The following is a 21,879-nucleotide window of genomic DNA, read 5'->3' as shown; positions in this document are numbered from 1 at the left end:
GCAAACTATAAAAACAAAAATATGGTCACCGTTTTCATTTCAATGTTTAATAGTACAAGATGGTAAAGCAGCCAGATTAGGAACCAGTAAGTTATATTTTTAAATATTTCTTTCAGTCCTTTAATAATCCAAGATGGCTACAGGGGTTTGTTGCCAATATCATCTGTGACATGTATCTCCCTCCTTTCATAGGTAGAAGAATGAATTAAGTTAAACTTCCTAGTTTCATGTAACCAGAGTGCCATAACACATAGAACTCGTGCTGCTGACATGTTTGCAACATGTATGCAATGTCCCAAGATGAATCTGACTCTGCTGTACAGGGCACTGTAAGCATATAAATTTGGGGGGGGCTCTGCATCTGCATTCACAAAAGATCAAAGCAGGTTTTCCAGTCCTACTGGAGCCCAAGTTTCAGCACACGAGCAGTCTTTATCAGGGCTGTTAGTGACATTAGCTCACACAAACAGCGTGGCTGGGATAAGTAAACCCTTCAGCAGAGAAACTCCAGCAAAGAAAGGCAGGAAGGCTGCCCAAGGCTGAACAAACAACGCCACGGGATTTAAAACCATATCTGGTCTCACTGTATTTCACTGCAAGAGCAAACACCTTCGAAAACTAGCATGGACCGTGATAAAAAGAAAAAAAAAACAACCAAAAGCAGTTCATTGGACTCTTGGTGCAACAGTGTGTTCCCCAAAAAAGCCAAAATTTTAGAGGAACTTTATACACTCTTGATCATTTTAGGTGCCTGTCTCACAGGCAGGGCTGCCAAGCTACAGTGATTATAACATCTCGGGGAAACAATCACAGGCTCCCAAGCAGTGCAGTCAGAAGTATTATTATTCTTTAGCATGAGATGAATTACTCAAAGAGACAGAATTTAAGCGAGGAACTGCCAGAAGGTTCACCTTCTTCATTACAGCCACATTGTAAAAACTTGGTACTTTACATGCCCTGCATTACCCACATATAAAATAACGGCTAAGCCACCAATTTTCTACAGCACAGCTAAAAGGCTTTTGCGCACGAGGTTCTCAGAGAAGCCAAGAGTCAGCACGATCAAGCTGAACTCATTCTCCTCGGTTTCAGGTCTGAGGGACTCATCACCTAGATGGCCAGGTGACATCCAGAGTAGCCTGAGTAGACTAAGCTCTAATCCTCCCAAGCAGGTATTTAGTCAACTGCCCTTCAGAAGGCAACAGGTAGTGATGAGCAACTTGTCTTTGAACCCACGAGTGTCTTGGGACAGCCCAAGATGAACATCAGCTGACAGCACTGCCACCCGAGACCTGACAAGTGGAGTCACCCACTCTCCAAGCAGCTCTCACAGCTTACAGAAAAGCCACCCAAGGGCGCAGAATTGCTCGGCTTTCCCAGCCTACAGACACCTCAAGAGCTGGTATACTTCTGTGTCATTTAGATTTGCTGCTTCTGCAGAAGAAAAGAATCTTTTTCTAGCCAGGCTCCCCAGTATAACACTAACAAGTTTTGAGAAACTTGCTAACAGCAAAGCGAGGGTACAGACCTCAGGTGTGAAGTTGAGAACCCAGAAGTTACACAAGAGAAAAAAAATCAACAAAACGCAGACTATTTCCTACTCCAACCCTGTTGTTAATTAGTGATGTGGATCACGAGGCCACAGGAACTCTTTGAATGTCACTATTAAGCACCTAATCAGCAGCTCACCTGGAAGCCGGCGATGGGGACAGCTCTTTCCTCCTTGGTCCAGGGGAAACTCCTGCTGCTCTGTCCAACACAAACCTCTTCTGCTGGACAGACTGCGACAGCAGCTCCTCCCTCCCTCCCTCTCCTCGCTGGGACTGGGCTCCAAGACACCAGCAGCAGTAAGCAGGATCTCTTCCACTCGGGTTTTCCAGCTTTACAACCCTATTGTGTTCATTAGCTGCCTCATTCTTTTCAGTCTTCCTGTAGGTCACAGCTTTCAGGGCTGAACAACAACTTATAAATTGGAGTCATACACAACATCCGCTAAATGCACATCTTATCCAAGTCTAAATCTCTGTTTTTCCCTCCAGCTTTTGTAAAGCCCACGCAGAATGCACTAATAACCACGACAGACCTGGCGCTTAGGGCCCTTTTTGCAAATTTATCGCCTCACAGTCTTAGGGGCCCACAGTGAGAGGGCACCAACACTTCAGGAGCCATACAAATTGCTAGCAGCCAAGAGCTGGAGAGGTTGAAAGTTTTATCTGAAGCTTCAGCCTGTTCACATGGCTCTCGTTACCGTGTCAATGAAAGCCATGTGTCTGAAATCCCTGGGAGCACAAGGACTTCTGCAAACAGGGGATGGTCTCTTCCAGCTCTCGGAAACTGCTGCAGGAAGGGGTGAAGAAACAGCTTTGTACAGTACAGAAACAAGAAATCCCCCTTCAGGTAAGCTCTGCAAGTTGAAGCAGGAGGAACAGAGCACTTGCTCTGCACCACCCGCAGGAATAACCCTCTTTGCAGCACCCCCGAGGAGCCGCTCAGCCTCGTCCTATGTGTAAGTGCCATCCACATCCAGCAAACCCACGCATCCCCCCCTCCCTCCGCTTCCTCTGACCTCCCGCAGCACTTTGGTTGCTCATTTCTTATCACCATGGGGGGAGGAAACTTGTTTCCAAATGGGAGGAGGGCAAGGATGAAAAAAAACAGTTTAGCATGAGAAGCAGTGCACAGTGAGTGTTGCCCATGTATTTCCTACTCCCTGCAGAACCCTTTTGTAATCTTGCGGCTCCGGAGACACATGCCAGGCACCCCAACTGCCAAAGGAATCAGAAACGCAACAGCCTGTTGTGTTGCCATGGGAATCAGGAGACAGGCAGTTAATTGATAAAATGGAGGCAAATTAGATTTAAAAGAAAGAAAGAAAGAAAGAAGGAAAGAAAAAAGAAGTATACCAGAGCAGCATCTCATGCCAGGAAGGGAGGGAGACATGAGAGAACACACGATATTTACTAAAGAGTTTCACAGTGCCCCTAGGAGAGGTCTTTTTCCTTCTCCATTTTAATTTTCAGAGGTTTTTACCCTCAAATCCCACCAGATCACAAGACAGCCCGACATGCAGCATGCTGCAGTCCACTCCCAGGCTGTGCCCTCTCTCTGTGGCAATCAATAAGCTCTCGATTCACTAGGCAGCAAGAAAAGCTGCACCAGCCTGGCAGCAGCATCACTGTCACAAGACCCAAAGACACCTCATCTCACTGGCCCATGCTAGAGATGTCACTAACCTGTGACAGGGCAGCACACCTTGCAGCCCATGAGCATCTCTCACCATGAAGCCCTGTGACCAAACCAACCAGCCAAAAAACTTTGGTACCAGCTCTGCTCCCTCTTAGCCTGGGCAGGGCTTCAGGCCAGTCCCGTGACCAGAGGGCCGTGATGCCCATTCGAAGCTAAGACAGACTGTACCAGCTGAAAATCCCCACTGCTGGCCAAGGGGGCACCGGCTAAAAGGAGTAACGTAAGTTTTTACTGCCACAAGGATTAGGTAAGAGCCTAAGAGGTACTAGAGCAGGCTGGCTCGCTGCTTGGTTCACTGCTCAGGTGCTGACGTGGGATGTGCTCTCAGCCAGGACATCAGCCACTGCCCTGTTCGAGCTGCAGCTTGTGCTCGGGGCACCAAACCGTTGTGGTGGACGCTACCTTCCCACTCAACAGACCAGCACCCTCCACTACGAGCTGGAGGTGTAGAGCAGCAGCGTGCTGTCTTTACAGCCAAGTACCTATCACCTCCCTGCTCTGCGTTTTCTTTACCCGCTGCTTTTTCTCTGCAACTACCGTAAGCCTCTCGGGGTCTGCAATAGCATTTTATCTCCAAGCACGACACTACAGAAATTCACTAATCGATGGGGAGCAGAGCTGATCAGTTTTCCCCCCCAGAGAAGGGAACGAAGACGGACAGTCCAGAGCATCCGTTGCCAAAGACTAAAGCCTCTACGCTACCTGGTCTGTCTACCAGGCACGAGACAAGGAGACACAACGTGCTGCACCTCTAGGAGCTGCTGCTCGTGCAGGTGGGGAGCCAGGGCTTCACCCCGCAGTGCCAGCAGCAGCACCCGTGCGGGGGGACGGGGTCTCCCGTGGGAGAAGGGCCGGCTGCCTGCTGCCTTCACAGCACTCAGTGACGGGGAGGCCTCACCAGATGTCATTTCTAGGTTGCCACACGGGGATTGGAGCTTCTTAAAGCAGCTTGGATTACATAAACGTGACGTTGTTGGCAATCGAGTGAAAGCCAGCCTGCCCTGCCGTACACAAATTGAAATTATTGAGCATAGTAGCGAAGCAGCTGTTTTCTCCAAGATTTATCACGGCCCTTTTCAAGCTGCAGGATAAGGCAGAAACAGCGAGGGAAGAGGTGACTGTGAGTGAAAGCAATGTTTTGCAGGCAATTGCTGAATGCCTGGCAGCACATTGTGGGAGGAAGCAGCCCAAGAGATTTATGGCTGACTTGGAAACAACGACTGAAAGCTCTGCAAGTTCAAAGCTGAAAAGTTGGGGCTGTAATCTGGCACAGAGATGAACTTTGCATCTGGCACCCTGGAAATCTATTGCCCCTGCTGTTCCCTGGGATAACCCCCATGGCGTGGATATTAAAGATCTGGTACAACTCCATCACCACTGGCTCTAGTTCCTTTGAAGAGATGAGACGTATCTAAAAAGAAACTTGCGACGAGGAGGAAGGAAAAGAGGACAGTAAGAAAACAAATGAGAATTATGAATGAGCAAGCAAAATTGAATGAAAACCACTGCAAAGTTGCTCTGCACTGAATGCAAGGGGATGCCCATTGAGGCAGATATTTGTCTTCACAAGGGCAGCTGGGAAGGGCACTGAACCTCAAACAGACGTACTGAACAAAGGCTTTCTTATAAAGGTCTCATTCAAGAGGCTGACTGGTACGAAATCTGCTCTGCCACAGGCGAGACGTGCATTCTCGGTGCCCGCTGGAGACAGGAGGGATGGGGGACCCTGGGGTTTACCAGCTATGCTAGATCAGATCCAGTATAATTCCTAAAAGGAACAAGCAGCAAAGGTACAGTTCTTATGTGTGAGGATTTTAAGTTTTCCAAATAAGCAATGGTATTCAACAAACTATGCAAAGCAGATAGGTTTTGGCAGCACAGGGCACTACAGAGGCAAGCGACTAGTAGAAAAAGCACAAGTTTTCTTTCACTGAGGGGTAATTAACTTGTAGCATACAGATGGATCTATTCATCCCAAGATTACAGTCTTGATTTTTACGTAATTATTATTTTTAAAACTGTAAGTATACTCTTTCAGCATTCATGCTTCGAAACGCTATTCAACACTTTCCAGTGTGAAAACAGCGCCCATCTATCACATCTCTGGAGCAGCACCCAGGAAACGATGAAAACAAAAATCCCACAATTTTAAGGGTGTTGCACGTTTGACAAAAAGAGCAGAGCACCCATGCCTCCCTCCCCAGCTTGTGCCACCCCTCACCTTTAGAAACAAGTTACAGACACATCTGAAAAACTAGGACTATGCTAAAGTAACCCTGGGTGTATGTATTACAGGATAATACAGGCTTCATTCTCCCATAAATAAATAATAAAATTGCTTCAGCTAGAGAATATTCCACTTCGAAGCACCAGTCACTCTATTCACCACAGTTTATTCTAACTAAAAGATATAGTTTTCCAGTGAAACAAACCCTTAGCATTAAAGATTCAGTAAGTTCCATCTCCCCCAGCCCCATATTCCAACTGGGTTAACCTCACCCAGACCAGCTACTGAAGGACTTCAGGACAGAAAGAAGTGTTAGAAAGCTGCCCAGGACGGTGGTAATCCAGGAGAAAGCCCCGAGAACACCCACCGTGGGAGATAAAACTTAGAGAGGCGGCTCTTCCACCCCACAGGACGAGCACCCTTTGAGCAGCCCAAGCGCTGCGTCCCACCACCTCCCCTCGACTCACCCGGAGGCGCTCACGCCCAGCACCGGCTCCCCGCTTGCACCGCTGCAGTCACACCATATGTTTGGCTTCTTTAGAAATCTAGCACAAAGCTGACTTCTGAGAGTTTTTTTTCTTTACGAAGTAGCCCAGAAAAGCTTGGGAACGAGCTCAGCCTAAACCCGCCATGTCTGCAAACCCTGGCACGTACATATGTGCGCAATTGTCGGCGGTTTCTCAGGCAGTGGGAATTTGTAAAGGCACAAGCGGGGTTTCGGGGCCGCTATTACGGAAGTGAAGACAGCTGCTCTCAGTGAGCTGATCCGATGACAAAAAGAAAGAAAAGGAGGCAGACACAGGTCTTTAATGAGACATTTATAAACGATTTCCCAGGCAGAGCACTAGCACTGAGAGGAGCAGTCTCCGACACCACCTGAAACGGAAAAATTTATCTTGAGTACCAAACATTTTAAAGAGTAGCCAAGCAAAGCATAGTGCTTTCTCTCCACCAGAAAAGCAATCAAGCCACAGGGTTTTGAAATTTCACAGCCCTTTAAAGTGCAGGTTTTTTGCTCAGGCATCATTTCCACATAAAACCCACTCAGATGGACTCTGGTGACGTTCCTAACCAGCTACAGCACTAACACAGAGATGAGGAGCCAAGCAGCACATTGCTCAAGTAGGTGCACACTGAAAGGCCATCGATTTATTCGCTCCAAAATGACGGAATTAGCTCACCACCAATAAAATGTATAACAGAAGGTACCAAAAAACAGCCTGGCTTGGTCCATGAAGAGAGTAATTATTACTTTATGATCAGACTGGAGCCAAACCAGGGGATCAGCAGGTCCAAGAACAACAGCCTGCAGAGGGAACGTGATGCAGGAGAAGTTGCTGTGTGTGCGTAACTCAGCGTATTTACTCACGGGACATAACCTGAGCAGCCATGCCCAAGCAAAGCGGCTGTACCTCTGACAGCCCAGGGGAGAGGAAGGTTAAATGACCAGGAGAGAGCCTAGTTCAACTCTGGCATAGACTGCCTTTGGGCACAGTACTTCAGCTACAGTTCACTGGAACCCTCTCTTACATCCTCCCAACGCTCAGATGACCTGGTTACCCCACTCAGGTCAGATTAGCTCTACCCTAGCCCAGCATTTTGCCTGGCATGACAGCTGACGAGCCCTGCTGCTCATACCTGTGCTATTGCTGCTCTGTCAGCTCAGGACCAGTAGCATTTCAAAGGCTCATGTGTCCCCCAGCTCAAGCTTAAAGCATCCTTTAATTCCAGCCAGGGTGCATTTGCACAGCTGGAAATTGCAAGCTCAGGCAGTCAGTGCTCTGCTGGCACCTGGGAGGTCTTCCTCATGCGAAGGGCTAGACATGGAGCAATGGGCCACACCAGTAAGATCTTCCCTACTCTTTCCTGACTGACAGCAACTTCTCATTTCTACCTGATACAGTGGCAGAGACCCTCAGAAACACTTCCTAGGTACATTTCCTGAGGTTCTGATATTACCTTGTTCTGCTTCCCTCTGGCAGGGGTTGGGCTAATCTTCACAGCGATTGCTCTTTTCAAGAGCTCACAGCCTGTAGCCGTGAAAGGTACTTTCTCCTGCCCTGTCCGCAGCTAGTCTGGAGGGAAAAAACTACAAGAAATTAACATCTGACACGTAATAATGAAGGAGGATGTCAGGTTAGCTCCTTATCAGCACGCTAAGAGAGGCTTGTTTTCGGTGTAACCAGCTATTCTGGAAGACAGCAGAATTAAGCAACTGCTAATTAGGGGGCCGGTTAGCTCAGTAGTTTGAGCGCGGTGCCGACAACAATGACCGACACCAAGGTCGCGGGTTCGATTCCCGCTCGGTCCCCATGCGTTGCCTGGTCTAGTTGAGAGGTGGCGTCCCTGCCCGTGACAGGGAGGTTGGACTCGATGATCTCTAAGGTCCCTTCCAGCCCAGGCCAGTCTAGGATTCTAATTGAACTACCGGGACAATATCAGCAGAAAGGCAAGCACCACACTTTGTCTTGTGTGCAGGTTTTTCCCCTTCTCAGTAGCAACATGACAGCGTAACAATTACGCCATCCCTTTGAATCATCCATCCGACTTGCCTCAAAGAGGGACGCTCCGGGGGCCAGGATCCAGGGGAGTCGCCCGAGAAGTACAAGACCAACATCTCTTAATTGCCAAACAAACTTGCCCATGACCCCAGGGCTGCCCCGTGCTGAAACACAGCTTGGATTCATTACTTCCTCAGCCCTTTCTTTTTGCAGCCATACATCCACGCTACGCATCTCCCGTGAAGGTCACACAATAGGCTGATTGTACACACATCCACGCCACGCAGAATGCAGAGTTTGTTGGGCTGGTTTTCTTTTGCCTAATCTAATAAAAAGGATATTTGAGAGCAGATTAACACTGAGTCATCTACTTTAGTCCAAATATCTGGCTTAAACAGCTAAGTATCCAATTCAAAAGGCAATGAGCTGTATATGAACAGGCACTATTTACAGAAAATCCAAATCACCTACTTGCAGCAGATGTCTAATCCTTTTTCTGTTTTTTTCTCGAGACAAAACATGACAGTGATCCAGATCTGACCCTAAAAAATATCTGAGCTATGAACATAGAAACCCACAGCAGGTATCTCAAACTCAACAGCTGTAAGTTTCAGCCATCACCAGAAATGTTACATTATACCTTTCCACGGGCGATGGTGGGCAAAGTGAGAAGCGGTGGTGGTGAAATCCGTCGTGTGAAGTGAGAGATCACGGACAGAGCTGTGGGAGCAGACCAGCTGAGCTACACAAAAATCTCAGTGCATGGTCCCATCAGGCACCCCGACTACCCCTGAGCACACAGTATGCTCCAAATCCCAGCATATCTTACTGGTTTGAAAGACTAGCTTGTGAACCATCCCTCTCTTTTACAAACCTCTTCAGACCATTATCAGGTATTAGTATTTTACACTCTGAACACACCTAGCTGGGACATCAGGCAATCAGTGAGGGTGACACCCTAAAGACCTTTTTAAGGGCTTGACATCACACCATCGTCATCTGAAATTTTTTGTTCAAGGTCTGCATTGAGCTCTTCTAATTCCTAGCAGGCTTTTTTATTTATTTTTTTTTTAGCAAATACTCCAAATGTAATATTCTCCAATAACTAACTGTGCAATAAATTATACAGCAGCACAAAAGCCTCCTGGCATCTTCAGGGATGTAAATCCTACACAACTGCGCAGGTTTAAGTGTGAAATATGACAAGCACAGCCCAAGTGCAGGACTGAGATGCCCTACATGCTCAAATAAATTACAAACACACTCATGTTTACAGATGCTTGAGTCGATGGGAAGGACCACGGGAAGCAGCGACAGGGAGGGAAGCTGCTGCTCCTGGTGCCAGGACTTGGAGGGCAAAAGAACAGGAAAACCCACTGGCCAGGATAACTGTTCCACTTTCACCTCTGACTCACAAGATGACACAGGGCAAGACCTAGTTCTGCAAGTTGTCTCGTGTGTAAAACATGGGTCATACTGACCTACTTCACTGCCCCAGGCTTCCCAGGTGGCGGTGAAGCATTCGGGGTGTTTGAGCAGAAAGGTTTTACAGCAGGCTTATCGTGACAGAAAGTGAGGATGACTTACAGCTCGTGCTTGGCAGGAATTGAGGAAGCATTTTGGGAATGCTCCTGCAGCAGCAGTTCACTCCTGCGCAACGCTGCCCTGCACATTAAGACACCGGCAGTGCACTAGGTCACATTAATTCCTGAATTCTCGGTGTAGGTTTGGGTTTTAAGAGGTATTCACGGCAAAATTTGTCACCGCCCTCCTCTGCAACCATTTCAAACCCCCAAGCACAAATAATTCCGTTCTCACAGAGAATTCTGTAAATAAGGCCATATGAGGAACACGCTCTGCTGCATCCTCCGGCCACCCACGACCCAGACGCAGCACCCCGGGCACCCAGTTACCGCGCTGGGAAACACAACTGCCAAAACTGGCACATTTTGTAGGAGAGTGACCATCAGATGTCTTCTGAATGGAGTTGCTGAAGTTGCAGACAGTCCAATTTTGACAACTTCTATTGTTTTATATACATGGAGTTTTCTTACAGACCTCACCATCATATAAAAGCCAATTCCTTTATTTTAAGAGGATATTACTTTCTAGGAACTTTATAAATAAGTAAACAGCCTACTGAACCCAAAAGAGAGAAAAATCTCAGTATTTTAAGGCTTTCGTGGAGATCTATTCACCTATTTAATTGCTTGCAGGGAGGGTGCTCTCATGCAGGGCGAGGGTGTGCTGGTTAAATCTCACCAACAACCGATACTAGGTAGTGACAGCCCGATGCCCCTGCAATCCTATCGGTTCTCATCGCAAATCCATCTATGCCAAAGGAAATCTTTCCTTTGAGTTCAATGAATATTGGCTCAGGCCTCTAATGATTAATCTGCTCTTGCAGGATTAGTTCAGTTGTTCAAGGCAGAACGTGCAGGAGCAGATTCTGCCCCGGAGCCACATCCTCACTCCAATGGGTGTAACCGCACGTGTGCTGACGCTACTGCAGCCTTACACCAGCCCAGCTGAATAGGATTGGGTTCATTATATTCAAGCCACCATAAGCTGAACATCTGTGGGAAGCAGATTTTCTTTCCCTGCTGTTCTGCGAGGAGCCACAGACAGAGAGAGCAGGAGGGCGTCTGACCTCCATCCGCCTTCAGCGGGTGCCCGCGTCTCCTCCTACAATGAGTGCGCCGAATATTAAGGATTAACTATGTCAAAGCCTTCTAAGAGCATCTAATGATTAAGACAATTAAAATCAGACTCCCGGTTGTCCCTAGATGTCACCTGTAAAGCTGATTAAATCAAGATGGATTCAATGCCCTTTTATATTGCTCGGAACGCTCTTCTCCGTGGGTGAGGAATGCTGCCAAAGGTCCTTCCCCTCTTCAAGAATGGAACCAGAAGGGGTGGGGGAACCATCACCTCCAAAACCCCAGCATAAAATGTATTTCAGACTGCAAGATGGCAGCTCATGAAAAGAATGTGTGAGCTGAATATGAGCCCTATGCAAATAGCCAAATGGCTGGCCCACAACCACGCCAGAAAACATTTGGCTTCTGGAAACACGGTGGGGATTAGAAGCCTCCGTGCAGGGTCTCACGAGAGCATCAGTGCCCACGAGCGAGTGGATTTGTACGGAGTGCCGTGACCTACACGCAGCACGCTTCAGTCACCCCACGGCACTCAGCAAAGCTCCTCGCGTGGCTGTCACCGTTCCCACACCTCAGCCGCGCTCACCATCAGCCCCTCTTCTCCATTTGAGCTGCACATCAATCCTAAATCAGCAAACCAACAACTCTCACTTGCAGTTCTTCCTGTGCAGCCCTTGGACACACACGCTTGTTTTCTTTCAGATAGCTGATAACTTCTTGAACAGATGATTCTGTGTGTGTATGTGGATACTGTAGCTCTTACTACCAACTGACAGATAATCTGCTAATACTGTAGTAGTCAGAGGAATTTGATCTTAAAACACGCTTGTTTGCACCTCCTCCTCTCTATTCCCCTGGGAGATGAAGATGCTGTGTACACAGACCGTTAAGATAACGTCAAAATCTAATCAAACTTCACAGACAGCAATAACGATGTATTTCGAGCAACAATCACTAAACGTGACTCGAGGAATACCCATTCCCGCCTGCAGCAGGATTTCATCGAGGACAGCGCTCAGACGAGAGCTCACAACACCGATCACTCCATGAGGCCTGAAGCAAAACAGCAAAAACAAATGTTTGCTAGAAATAACAGCAGCCTCCGGCCCCACCATGTGGGGTCTCTTCTCTCAGTTTGCCAGCGCACGACACCCCAAGTTAATACTAATCAAGAGCCACAGAGCCTTCCAACAGACAAGAACTAGCTCCCTACGTCTGTGCCAGTCAATCAGCTGCTCCGGACAGTAAAATCCCGTTTCTTTTGTTTCAGACAAAGGAGTAGTTTAGTGTCTTTCCTATTTATTTGGGAATGAGAATTAATAGGCTGATACAAAACCAGACAGTCTCGGCACTCTTCCCTGTAGCTTTATACAAAAGCCTGCGTTAAGACACTAGCAAACCATCAATGATTACCCGAGAAAAACCCACCCAAGCTCCCTCTCATTACCGAGGCACGAATTCTCCATCAAGGACACCTTCCCTCCCTCTGTTTTACTGCAAAATAATCCTAGAGGCAAGAGAAATTACTTCTTCCCGCTATGCATCCAGCCAATTTACTCCACCAAAATCCTGAAAAATGCGAGGAGCCAACAACTGATTTCCAAGTTAATTTACCAAGATGTTGCTGTTAACCCTGCTGCATGGAAATGACAAGGGCTGAAGATTTCCCACTGGGCAAGGTAAGAGCAAGGCATTAATCCTACAGAGCTAAGGTGGGGGTGAGAGTCTCCTCCAGCAAATTCACCCAAGTACAGCTCGTTAATGATGGGGCCCAGACGTATGCAAAGAGACTGAATCACATACAACTGCTGAGTCTCTGAAACCAGAAGCAGCCCTAAAAGGGAAACTGCATTTCTAGAAAACAAATTAGGAAACAAAATTAACTCTCTTCTCCACCCCCAGATTCAACCCTGATAAAAAGATTAGGCCACGCGATTTTCAAAGGAAACCCCCTTTAATTGCAAAGAGGGTCCTGGGGTGTCACCCACGGAGTCCAGTCTGTCCAACCCTCTGTTGCCTCTTCTCCTCATCCTCCAAGGCTGGGAGTGACTGATCACGTCTCAACTGGAGTGACGGCTCCGATCATCCACCTGACCCAATGCAAACCCGTCCCAGCGGCTGCCTGAGCACCGCGGAGCTCAGCCCCACCACACAGCGGAGACCTTCCCCCAGGACACAACCAGCCTCAGCCGATGAGCCAAGGGCAACTCACTGGCCCAATAACTGTCACGGCTCAGCCTCAGAAAACCCTCATTACAGCATACTTGGTTTAATTACCCGATGGAACCAGTCATCTAGTGCTCTTTATTGGCCCTGTGAGCGAGTGCTCCGGTCCGCTTCGCTTTTATTTTTAGCGAACAAAAGCATCATACAGTGTTTGCAAAGGAGGACATGATGCTAAATATAAAGTTCCGTGCATTTATTTTTCATCAAAAATAATGTATGTATACGTTCTTTTTCTAAGAATGCATTCCCAGGGTCCTGGCAATGCTGTATAGTTTGGCGATCAAAGTATAGTTTTCAACAATGAAAGCGGGCACCCACTGAAAAACAGTTTTGATACACATAGCTCAGCTCTGCCTGAACCTGATGTTCAGGTCACAGATAATTGCACCTGACCATTCAGAAAGAGAAGATCCATCTGTAAAATTCAAGATCTAGGCTGCATTCAGACTGGATGCACTTAAGTCACAGAAAATGTAAAAGGTTTGGAGTTTTTTGCCTCCAGCGACAAAGTCCCAGTGTTGCCCAGCTCCATCCTCAAATAATAATTTTTCTTTTTGTCCTTCCCTTTTTGCCAGAACTACTTAATTGAAGAAGACATTTAAGAACCATAAAATGTAAACTGCAAATGACCGCTGGAGCCATCTGAGTGCACAATGCGGTATGAAACGCAAGACTTCCTCCTCTAACCAAGTTACTCTGATGCTGCTCTGAGCAGTCAAAAACCCTTCTGAAATGTGAACAGTTCCCTTCGCAGCAGCTTTCACCTGTTCCACCAGCTGGGAGGGCTGTGTGGACCCATTCATCACAGCTTCCACTCACTCTCCATCTTGCAGCTCCAGGCAAAACGCAGGCTTTTCCAGGAGGAGGGTTGGAAAGAAACCAAGACGTGTGAGCTTTGTGAGTAACAAGAAATCCGTACGTTGCACTGAGCCCTTGAGCAGTGACCCACACCTCTCACACAGAAACCTCCCCTGCACGTGGGGTTGAGAGCAGTAACTTCCTTTACTTGAAGCACGGGAAACGAGCCAATGCATTTGTGGGAAAGCCTCCCCTGAGACAGCTAGAGATGGATTTTCAGTCTGGTTTTAAAGAAAAGAGTTACCACAAAGCAACAGAACTTATTTTTTCCATTGTTTCAGCTTTATGGGAGCGAAGGGAGGGGAGGATAGTCAGCATAGACAACACTCATCCAGGCTAATGTTTTCCAAGAATCCATGTCAGGTTCCAGTCTCACGTTGACTTTCAGTGGAAATGACCATTTCATCTCTCCTTCAGAAAAAAAAGCTCCCACCCACCACAAGCCAATGCACCTAACCCAGGACACCACCACCAAAAGACCTCATAGCTCCTGGGTCTTTCAGCTCAGGTAGGAGAGACAATAACTCTCCAGTCAGGAAAAGTTCAAAGAGGACATTCCACAAGCTGGTAAGAAGCAGAGGCGCTGATTAAGTTTTCAGGAACAAAACCTCTGATATACCGAGCCAGACTGTCACACGTGCTACGACTGCATCACATTTGGTCTCTATAGATACCTACAGTCACGTCTTGGGAAATTCTATATGCAGGCACACACAGCATCTTACATTTGCACCGATCCTCTGCTCTCTTACATAAGATGTGAGTTGTCAAGAGTACACAGAAAATGTTTAACAGGGTATATCTCCACTTCCTGGGAAAGGAAGAGAGAGGAGAGATGGATGAGAGACACTCGAATTTCTACAGAAGAATGTGAAGAGAGTGCTGGGAAAAAGAGAAAGAAGAAATCAAAGCATCTCTGTGCATTTCAGACTAAGATAAAGGAAAAGTACTTGCAATTTTGCTGACAAGACTGATCAGCTTATGGGAAAGTAGGAGGAAGAAAGTGTGAAGCTTTTCCAAATTAATTTGCATCTAATGGCTCTCTGACAACTCTCAGGCACAACTGGAGAACAAACACCTTCTTCTGACACCCATCTGGAAGACAGAACCTCAGTGCGGGGTCTTTCTGAGCCAGCCCCAAGCTACCAGAGCCAAGAGACAGCTCAGAGCCAACACACTGTACATACATCATTACAGTTTGATTCTGCACTTTATTAGATTTATGACTTTTTCTGCAACTACAAGTCAAGCTTTTGAGATTTCTGTCTTCCCCCAAGGTAGCAAATTCACAGACATCAATGGCACAGCTCTGTATTTTGTAATCCAAACCACACTGGGTTTCTTCCATCAAGTTGCAGAGCTCAGGTAGTTCACCAAATGCCTAAGAAAATGGAGAAGTCTCTTTGGCATTTCTGGCAAGAGATAGGTAAATGTCAAGGCAACAGGTGAGTTCAGAAAAACCCAGTACACTCAGACCCCCCTAGAGTCAGACAAACCCTGATAAGTCTCTCAGGAAGCACTGTCAGAGCACAGACACAGCTCACAGAGCTCGTGCCAACGTTCAAAGACACAGCAGAGCTCATGATTTCTGCAGGGCTTCGCAAATGGCTCACATACAGCCTCCTTGGGGCAGCTTTTTCAGACCTGATGTAAAGCATGGTATCTTTAGAGGATCCTTCCATCCCAGCAGACACCCAGCAGAGCACATGAAGGAACTTTCCTGCACAGCGACAGAGAGGGAAGAAAAGAAGAAAGAGCCCTTTGCAGTACCCACATTAACCACACAAAAGAAAATTGTTGTCAGCCTCTCCATCTCTGCCACTGTCTCTCTGTACGTTAGAAAGGCTCCAATGCCGTGACACTGGGGAAAGCACCCGGTGCTGACTGCATGATCTAACAGCCCTCAGGCTGGCACAGTTACCTCTTCTTGACAGAGCTGGGTTGTCAGCGCTGCCTCGGCAGTGACGTGCTCAGAGGCCAGAGGCTGAGTGATGGAGGTTAGTGAGGCAGAAGAGGGAGAATGAGGCAAAGCTCCGTCACCTTCCTGTGGCCCAGACCTGATTAATCCCAGGATAGGTAATGAAATCCAGCATCCACGGCCATCGACCACCAAATTCCTTGGCTGCAGGCACCCTCAAAGCTTACGTCAGTGCCTGCTGCGGTTAGGTTTTTAGTGATGTGGACATTTGGCTCTGAAATAGAATTAAACCACTTTGACAGAAAAAACAATAGTTTCTCTTGGAGTTTTTCCCCATCAAAGGCTGAATCTCATGCCTGACTGTGCTGTGGCTGGGCCCCACAGCTGCTCTCAGAAAGGGGCACGTAGGCAAGTCAATGGGATTTTGGGATGCACACTTTGCTCACTGCTTCAGGTGACCCTCGGAGAGCAGCAGGAGGCAGTGAGGGGCTGGCCGGGCCTTTGGAGAGATCTGCAGGAGGAAGAACAGGTACCAGTCATGCATAGACACAGGGGTAACTCCTGGGCAGGACACAGAGCAAGGAAACGATGCTACGGATGACAACAAAGCCCTGACACAGCTATCCACCTAGCAGATGCTGGGTCAACAGCCCCAGCTGTTGTGCTCTGTTCTCACCTTCCAGGCAGGAAGGGCTCAGTGCCGTGATTGCTCCAGCAGCTCCACGACTCCGGAAAGCCCTCAGCAACATCCCGAGAGCAGAAGAGCAGCAGCGCAGTTCAGAGCCCAGTGGCTGCACAGTACTGACCCATCATCCCGAGACTTCTCCCCTTCTCCATGCACATATTTCTCCGGGAATAAAACTCACTTTGGAACTACACAGGCAAAGGTCCAACTCAGTTTGGTGCAGATTCTGCCCACGCCGGGCCGGCTTTGCTGCCCATATATCCCAGTGACAGACGGCTATAGCTGAACAAGGCACAAAGAAGCTCCAGCAAACAAGCAGCGCGTTCAGCTGAAAGGCTGTGTCAGTCCCCAGCGCTGACTATCAGCACCGAGTAACTCTTTCATACTGCAACACACGTGCCAGCGGTGTTTGCCGAGAGAGATGCCTCTGTGCGACGCCTTCAAGGGGAAGGTTCAAACCTTTTCCCTGATTTTTGGTTGCTGTGTTTCCTTTAAGTGATAAAAATCAAACGAAAATAACTCCACATCACACTGCAGTTAAATCCAGCATGAAGCACTTTGAGAGATTCACAGCTAAATAGTCACTCCACTGGAGTCTTTCAAATTTGTTTCTCAATGACAGTTAGGCGCCAGGAGAAATAAGGAGGAAATATAGAAATGTGTCTGGGGGATAACATCGAACTAAACAACCAAGCCTATAAACCTTATCCTCAAATTTCCTTTGTTGATTTGCAAACAGATATAAGGAGACTTCAGTATTTTTGATTTGGATACCTTATAAAGAAATTAATCTTTCTACTATTAAAACCCACTCAAACACAGGAAAATACAATTCAAACATTTATCTGTACATTTAGGGCCAAGTCCTCAGCCAAGGAAGAGCAGTGCTGCTCCACTCCCTACAATGCTGTGTTTCACCAAAGCACCTGGAACTCAGCCCTTGATCTCGTGCAGTGACCGGCCCCTCAAACAAGACCTTGCACATGTGCAAAAAAAACCAACCCCAAGTTTAAACTGTGGAATTTACAATACTCAAGGAAAGAATTAACAAGAGTGGGAGAGATGATGTATACACTGTCAGCCACTGAAAGAAGAAATCAGCCGAAGAAATCCACAAGCAAATAAGAGCCCCTGATGTGTAATAACAGCGCAGAGGCAGGGTTGCTCAGCAGCAAGCAAGGGCTTTGCATGGAAATCCTGGGCAGAGGTTGTGCCTGACCCACCCTCTCTGTGGACGGTGTTCAAAGGACAAGGACACACACCCCTGAGTAACAGAAACTTCAGAGAGATGGGGTTTTTGTTTAATGCTTCTGCATTACTCCAACAAGAGATAGCATTGGCTGCTGACCCTCACTTTGGCAAGAGCATCACCACAGATTAATTTGTCAGAGCATGCTAAAGTAAATTTTGTCCAACATTATTCTCTGTGCTAGCAATATTGTTTGACAGGTACAAGGTTTTCATGCTTCTGCCAAATGCTGTATATTTTTGGGACTGAAACATATAGCAAAGTAACCAGGCAGTGGCTTGAATTAGTACGGGACAAGAAGTTGACAGATCTCAAGAAGTAGCGCTTTCTGAGAATGTTGCTGGTAATATACTGAATGTACAAGGGATTGATACGATACACATTATCCTCATGCTTTTTCACAGAACAAAAATAAAAAGCAGTCTTTTTATGATGAAGTGAAATGAAAACCATTGCATATAAAACTTGCGTCTTGAATTTTTGCTGAATTATATTTCATAAAAAACCAGCCCAGCAGTCAAAGCAGCCAGAAAAATGAGTCCTAAGCAAAACACATCTCAAATGCTTTTGAAGTGTTAATTACATGTACACATTGGATATTAATCAATGAAGAGTAAAGCGTGTGCACGTATGGCTAGGACAAGGCATTATTCAAATCCCAGTGCTTCAAATGACTCTGTTCAAACAAAAGCAGTAATTTAAAGTAATCAGCACAGGACTAGTCACCTTAAGTGCCTGGTTCTTACTCTTGCATTATCACAGGTCAGAAGCCATGGCTATAGGACACTGTTTAAGAAGGCCGTGGGTGAGGTTCCCATCTACCTAATTATTATCAGCTCTTTGAATGTTAGTGTCTGCACAGGTATGCACATGCATAAAGGCAACACAGGAGGCAGCACCTCTCTGTGTCAGCCTGGAACACCAGTTGATCCATCTGTCTCCCTCCCACTCCACAACCTGCCTGGTTTGTGCGTTAGTTTGGAGATGGAGGCCATTTACTCACTCCATTCCACTTGGTTTGACCCATGTTGATGTACAGACGGGGAATTTCACGTCCTACTGAACACTGGCACCACTAGGCCCTTGCCTTTAAGCCAGGTAATCACCTGGGTTAGCTCATGACCCTGCCAAATCAAGTCCTTACCTTCTTTTGAACCTGTGGTAACGGCAGCTGCAGCGGTGCCCGACGCCCGGCCCACCGGGCTGGAGTGTTTCCCAGCCCTGCCGGGGATTTTAAGTCCGCTTGGCTTCAGCATGTTTGCTGTCTCCAGTACCTCAGGCTCGTATTGCCAGTGTCTCAAAGAGCTGGCCTGCTGTCACCATTCAGGCTGCTTGATGACAGACCTCCTCCTCCATTTTCACAGACCTGGGAAAGAAGAGCACAGAGAAATCACATAAGAGAATGGCTGGGAGAGCACAGAACAGGCTCCCAGAAAGCAGTGCCCAGCTCCCTGCCCGGAGCCCGAGGAAAGTCAGGATCTCTCATTTCTCCTCCCGCAAACCCAGAGTGATCACTTCCTTCATCTCCCATCTTGACATTACATTCTTTTTCTCAATCTCACAGTCTCACTTTAACCCTGGAGACCTGGGCCAAAGCCAAAACCTCCTAGGACCGTCAAACAAGAATTTAAAATCAGTTTTGGATTTGAGCAACTGAAATTGTTGACTGTTTTTAAGTTTGGAAGCCTCAGTTCATGCCTCAGCCAAGACACAGTTTTGCTATCTGAAGCCCTCACCACGGGCACACTAACAACCCTCGGCACTGGACCTTTGGTGCAAGGTCCCCATTTTCACAAGACTTCAGGGCAGCCCCTCCAAATGAACAGAAAAGGAAGGAAGAGGCCAGAGTCTGGACAGGGCTTTCAGCTCCTTTCCTTACGGACAAATCCAAAATCTCACTACAAAAAAATAAGGTATCTGACCCCGTGAATTTGCAGTAAGACTGAACAAAATCTTTCTTAAACCTAAGTGTGACTCTACCAACTACTCATTAGTGGAGTCACACAGCCGTTCCCCATGTCATTTACTTCCCAGTAGGCAAACAGAATAAAACCTCGGAATTCCATGCAAGGATGTTGCAGTAAGAAGCACACAGCTCCTCAAGCAAAAAGTTTTGTGACACGCAAAGAAAAATAAAAGGAAGTGACTAAGTTGGTTAAAAAAAAAAAAGCAAAAACATTCCTAATGGATAAAGAAAAACAATCAAAAATTGAAACTATCAGCCAAAAGGAAGGTAGGACTGGCTGATGGAGCAGGCTGGGACGGGGAGGGAACAAGGTGACAGCAGTAACACCAGCGTAATGGCAAAGGGAATTGCAAGGAGAGCAAACCAAGGACCAGCCAAAAGCCGGGGGACACCCAGCTCTGCCTCCTGGGCCAGGGAAGGAGGGAGCCTGCTGCAGGCCACACTCCGGAGAATTACCACAGCAAAGATCTACAGATGCTGCGAGGGGGGAATTGCAATAGCGGGGACGGGAAGTGATTAAGGCGTGAGTAAGGATTTCAACACAGGCTGGGTCAGAGCGAGGGGAGGGCTGGCAGGGCTCCAGGGAAAGCTGCAAGCAGACACAGAGGAGGAAAAACCACAAGGAGAATTCCAAAACTGTATTCCTGAGGGCTCACAAATATCAAAGAGCGTTTCAGCAGTAAGAGTCAGCCGTCCCGCATCAGCCTTGAGGAAAAAAGAAAGGAGGGATCAGCAGAGACAGCCTGGGGAGGGAGCTGGAGTGAAAACTCTAGGGTTCAAGCCCCATCTCTTCCCCACAAAGGGTGTTTAACACTTGGGGTGGCTTCAGACACCCGCAGACAGCACAGATCAGGGAGGATTTAGCTTACACAGAAGTCGGCTGCTTATGAGAAGCGGGATGCTCGGATCGCATCACCAGCAGCAGGAACCATGGACAGGAGCAAGCAATTCTTGTTAAGGAAGAGAGAAAACAGCTTTCCTGCAAGAGAGCCAGCGAGGAGCAGATATTGTCACAGAGCTGGACAGGAGGCTGCCACTTCCAGCTCTATTTAACATAAACCAGGGAGACAAGGAACAGAATCTGGAGGTGAGAAACACTGCTCTGCCCGGTTCCTCCTATCTGTCAAGCCATTAGACATCTCCCTCCCACCCACCTCTTCTCGTAAGACAAATTTTGCCCAGGGCCAGCTTGGATTTTACACAGCACTCGATTTCCAGCACTTCTGCTGGAAGGTGATGGGCTCTACCAAGAGATCTCGCCCCATCTCTGTCCCCTTCAACCTGAAGGTTTGCTCTCTTCACAACACACCCTTACTCCTCGATTTACACATCTCGCCGCCCAGTACTACCTTTGGTTATAAGGTTTGATGCTGCACTTGTGATTAACCAGCTGGCGATGCTGGTTCTTCCAGATAAAACACGATGGCTGCTTGAATCCAACACCAGGATGGGGATGGGGGAGGGATAAAAGGGCCTAGGGGCAGGATAAAACAGTAGTAGAGAAGTAAAGAGTGCCAGAAGAATGAAAATACTTCACAGTTTTTCAGGCCACTGTTAGAGGGAGTCTCTAATTTCCTAACTTTGCAGCCAGAACCACATGACCTCTAGGGAGACACCGAAATCAGTGCGTTCCTCTATTTTTCTGCTCATCTATGAAGAGACAAGGAACTTGAGTTCATTCTCCCTCTACTACTCATGATCCCTGAAGATCAGCTGGGCACACAGATCACAGGATATTGCAATATCCTGCTCCTTCCAAGGATGACTGGAATTCATTTTTACATAGGGAGAGAGAAATAAGAGGAACTGCATTCCCACCACACAAACATTTCTGCCAGGAACCTTGATGCGAACATATTTGCGTTCAACATACTAACACTGAAAAACAAAAGAACTCCACAGGCTGTTAATTAAGCTACCCTCCCAACAGATAGCTGCTTTTATCCCGAAATACAATCACAGATGACTAGTTCACGGCCGTGCTCACTGGGGTTCTCCACGCCTCACACTGGATTCAAAGTTCTTCACTCATGAAAAACAAATTCTTCACTTTTGAAGTGCTGCCCTGCACCACAGGCAGACCCACCGTGTCCAGCGCTGCTCGCCCCGTGCCCGTACACGGGGAGGTCTGACGGGGGTTAATTCACGTATCTGAAACGTCACTCTCATCTCCATGAGCTGCAGCCAGACAAAACCCAGGAAACAAGGACAACTGCCTGAGTGTATACCTGCACACTCGTTGTCACACAGGGAAATGAGGATGAACTTGTTAGAAAAACACAGAAAAAAGTCTGGGGCATTTTTCAAGAAGTCTATGCCTGCTGCTAGGGACAGACACTTCTC

General features: G+C 47.4%; 1 protein-coding gene across 1 annotated transcript in view; it reads right to left on the bottom strand.

The window, feature by feature from the left end:
- The window catches only part of CLIP2 (CAP-GLY domain containing linker protein 2), a gene marked incomplete at its 3' end in the record, with an annotated part of 57,698 nt that extends 38,872 nt beyond the window's left edge, over positions 1-18,826 (bottom strand). Inside the window, exon 1 of the mRNA XM_009869925.1 lies at positions 18,715-18,826. Within this exon, the coding sequence (XP_009868227.1) occupies positions 18,715-18,826 (112 nt within the window). The remainder of the gene's footprint in view (positions 1-18,714) is intronic.
- Positions 18,827-21,879: the final 3,053 nt, after the last annotated feature.

The sequence above is a fragment of the Apaloderma vittatum genome, unplaced genomic scaffold (genome assembly GCF_000703405.1).
Source record: "Apaloderma vittatum isolate BGI_N311 unplaced genomic scaffold, ASM70340v1 scaffold6145, whole genome shotgun sequence".
Taxonomy (NCBI): domain Eukaryota; kingdom Metazoa; phylum Chordata; class Aves; order Trogoniformes; family Trogonidae; genus Apaloderma; species Apaloderma vittatum.
This window is presented reverse-complemented; position numbering and strand designations above follow the sequence as displayed.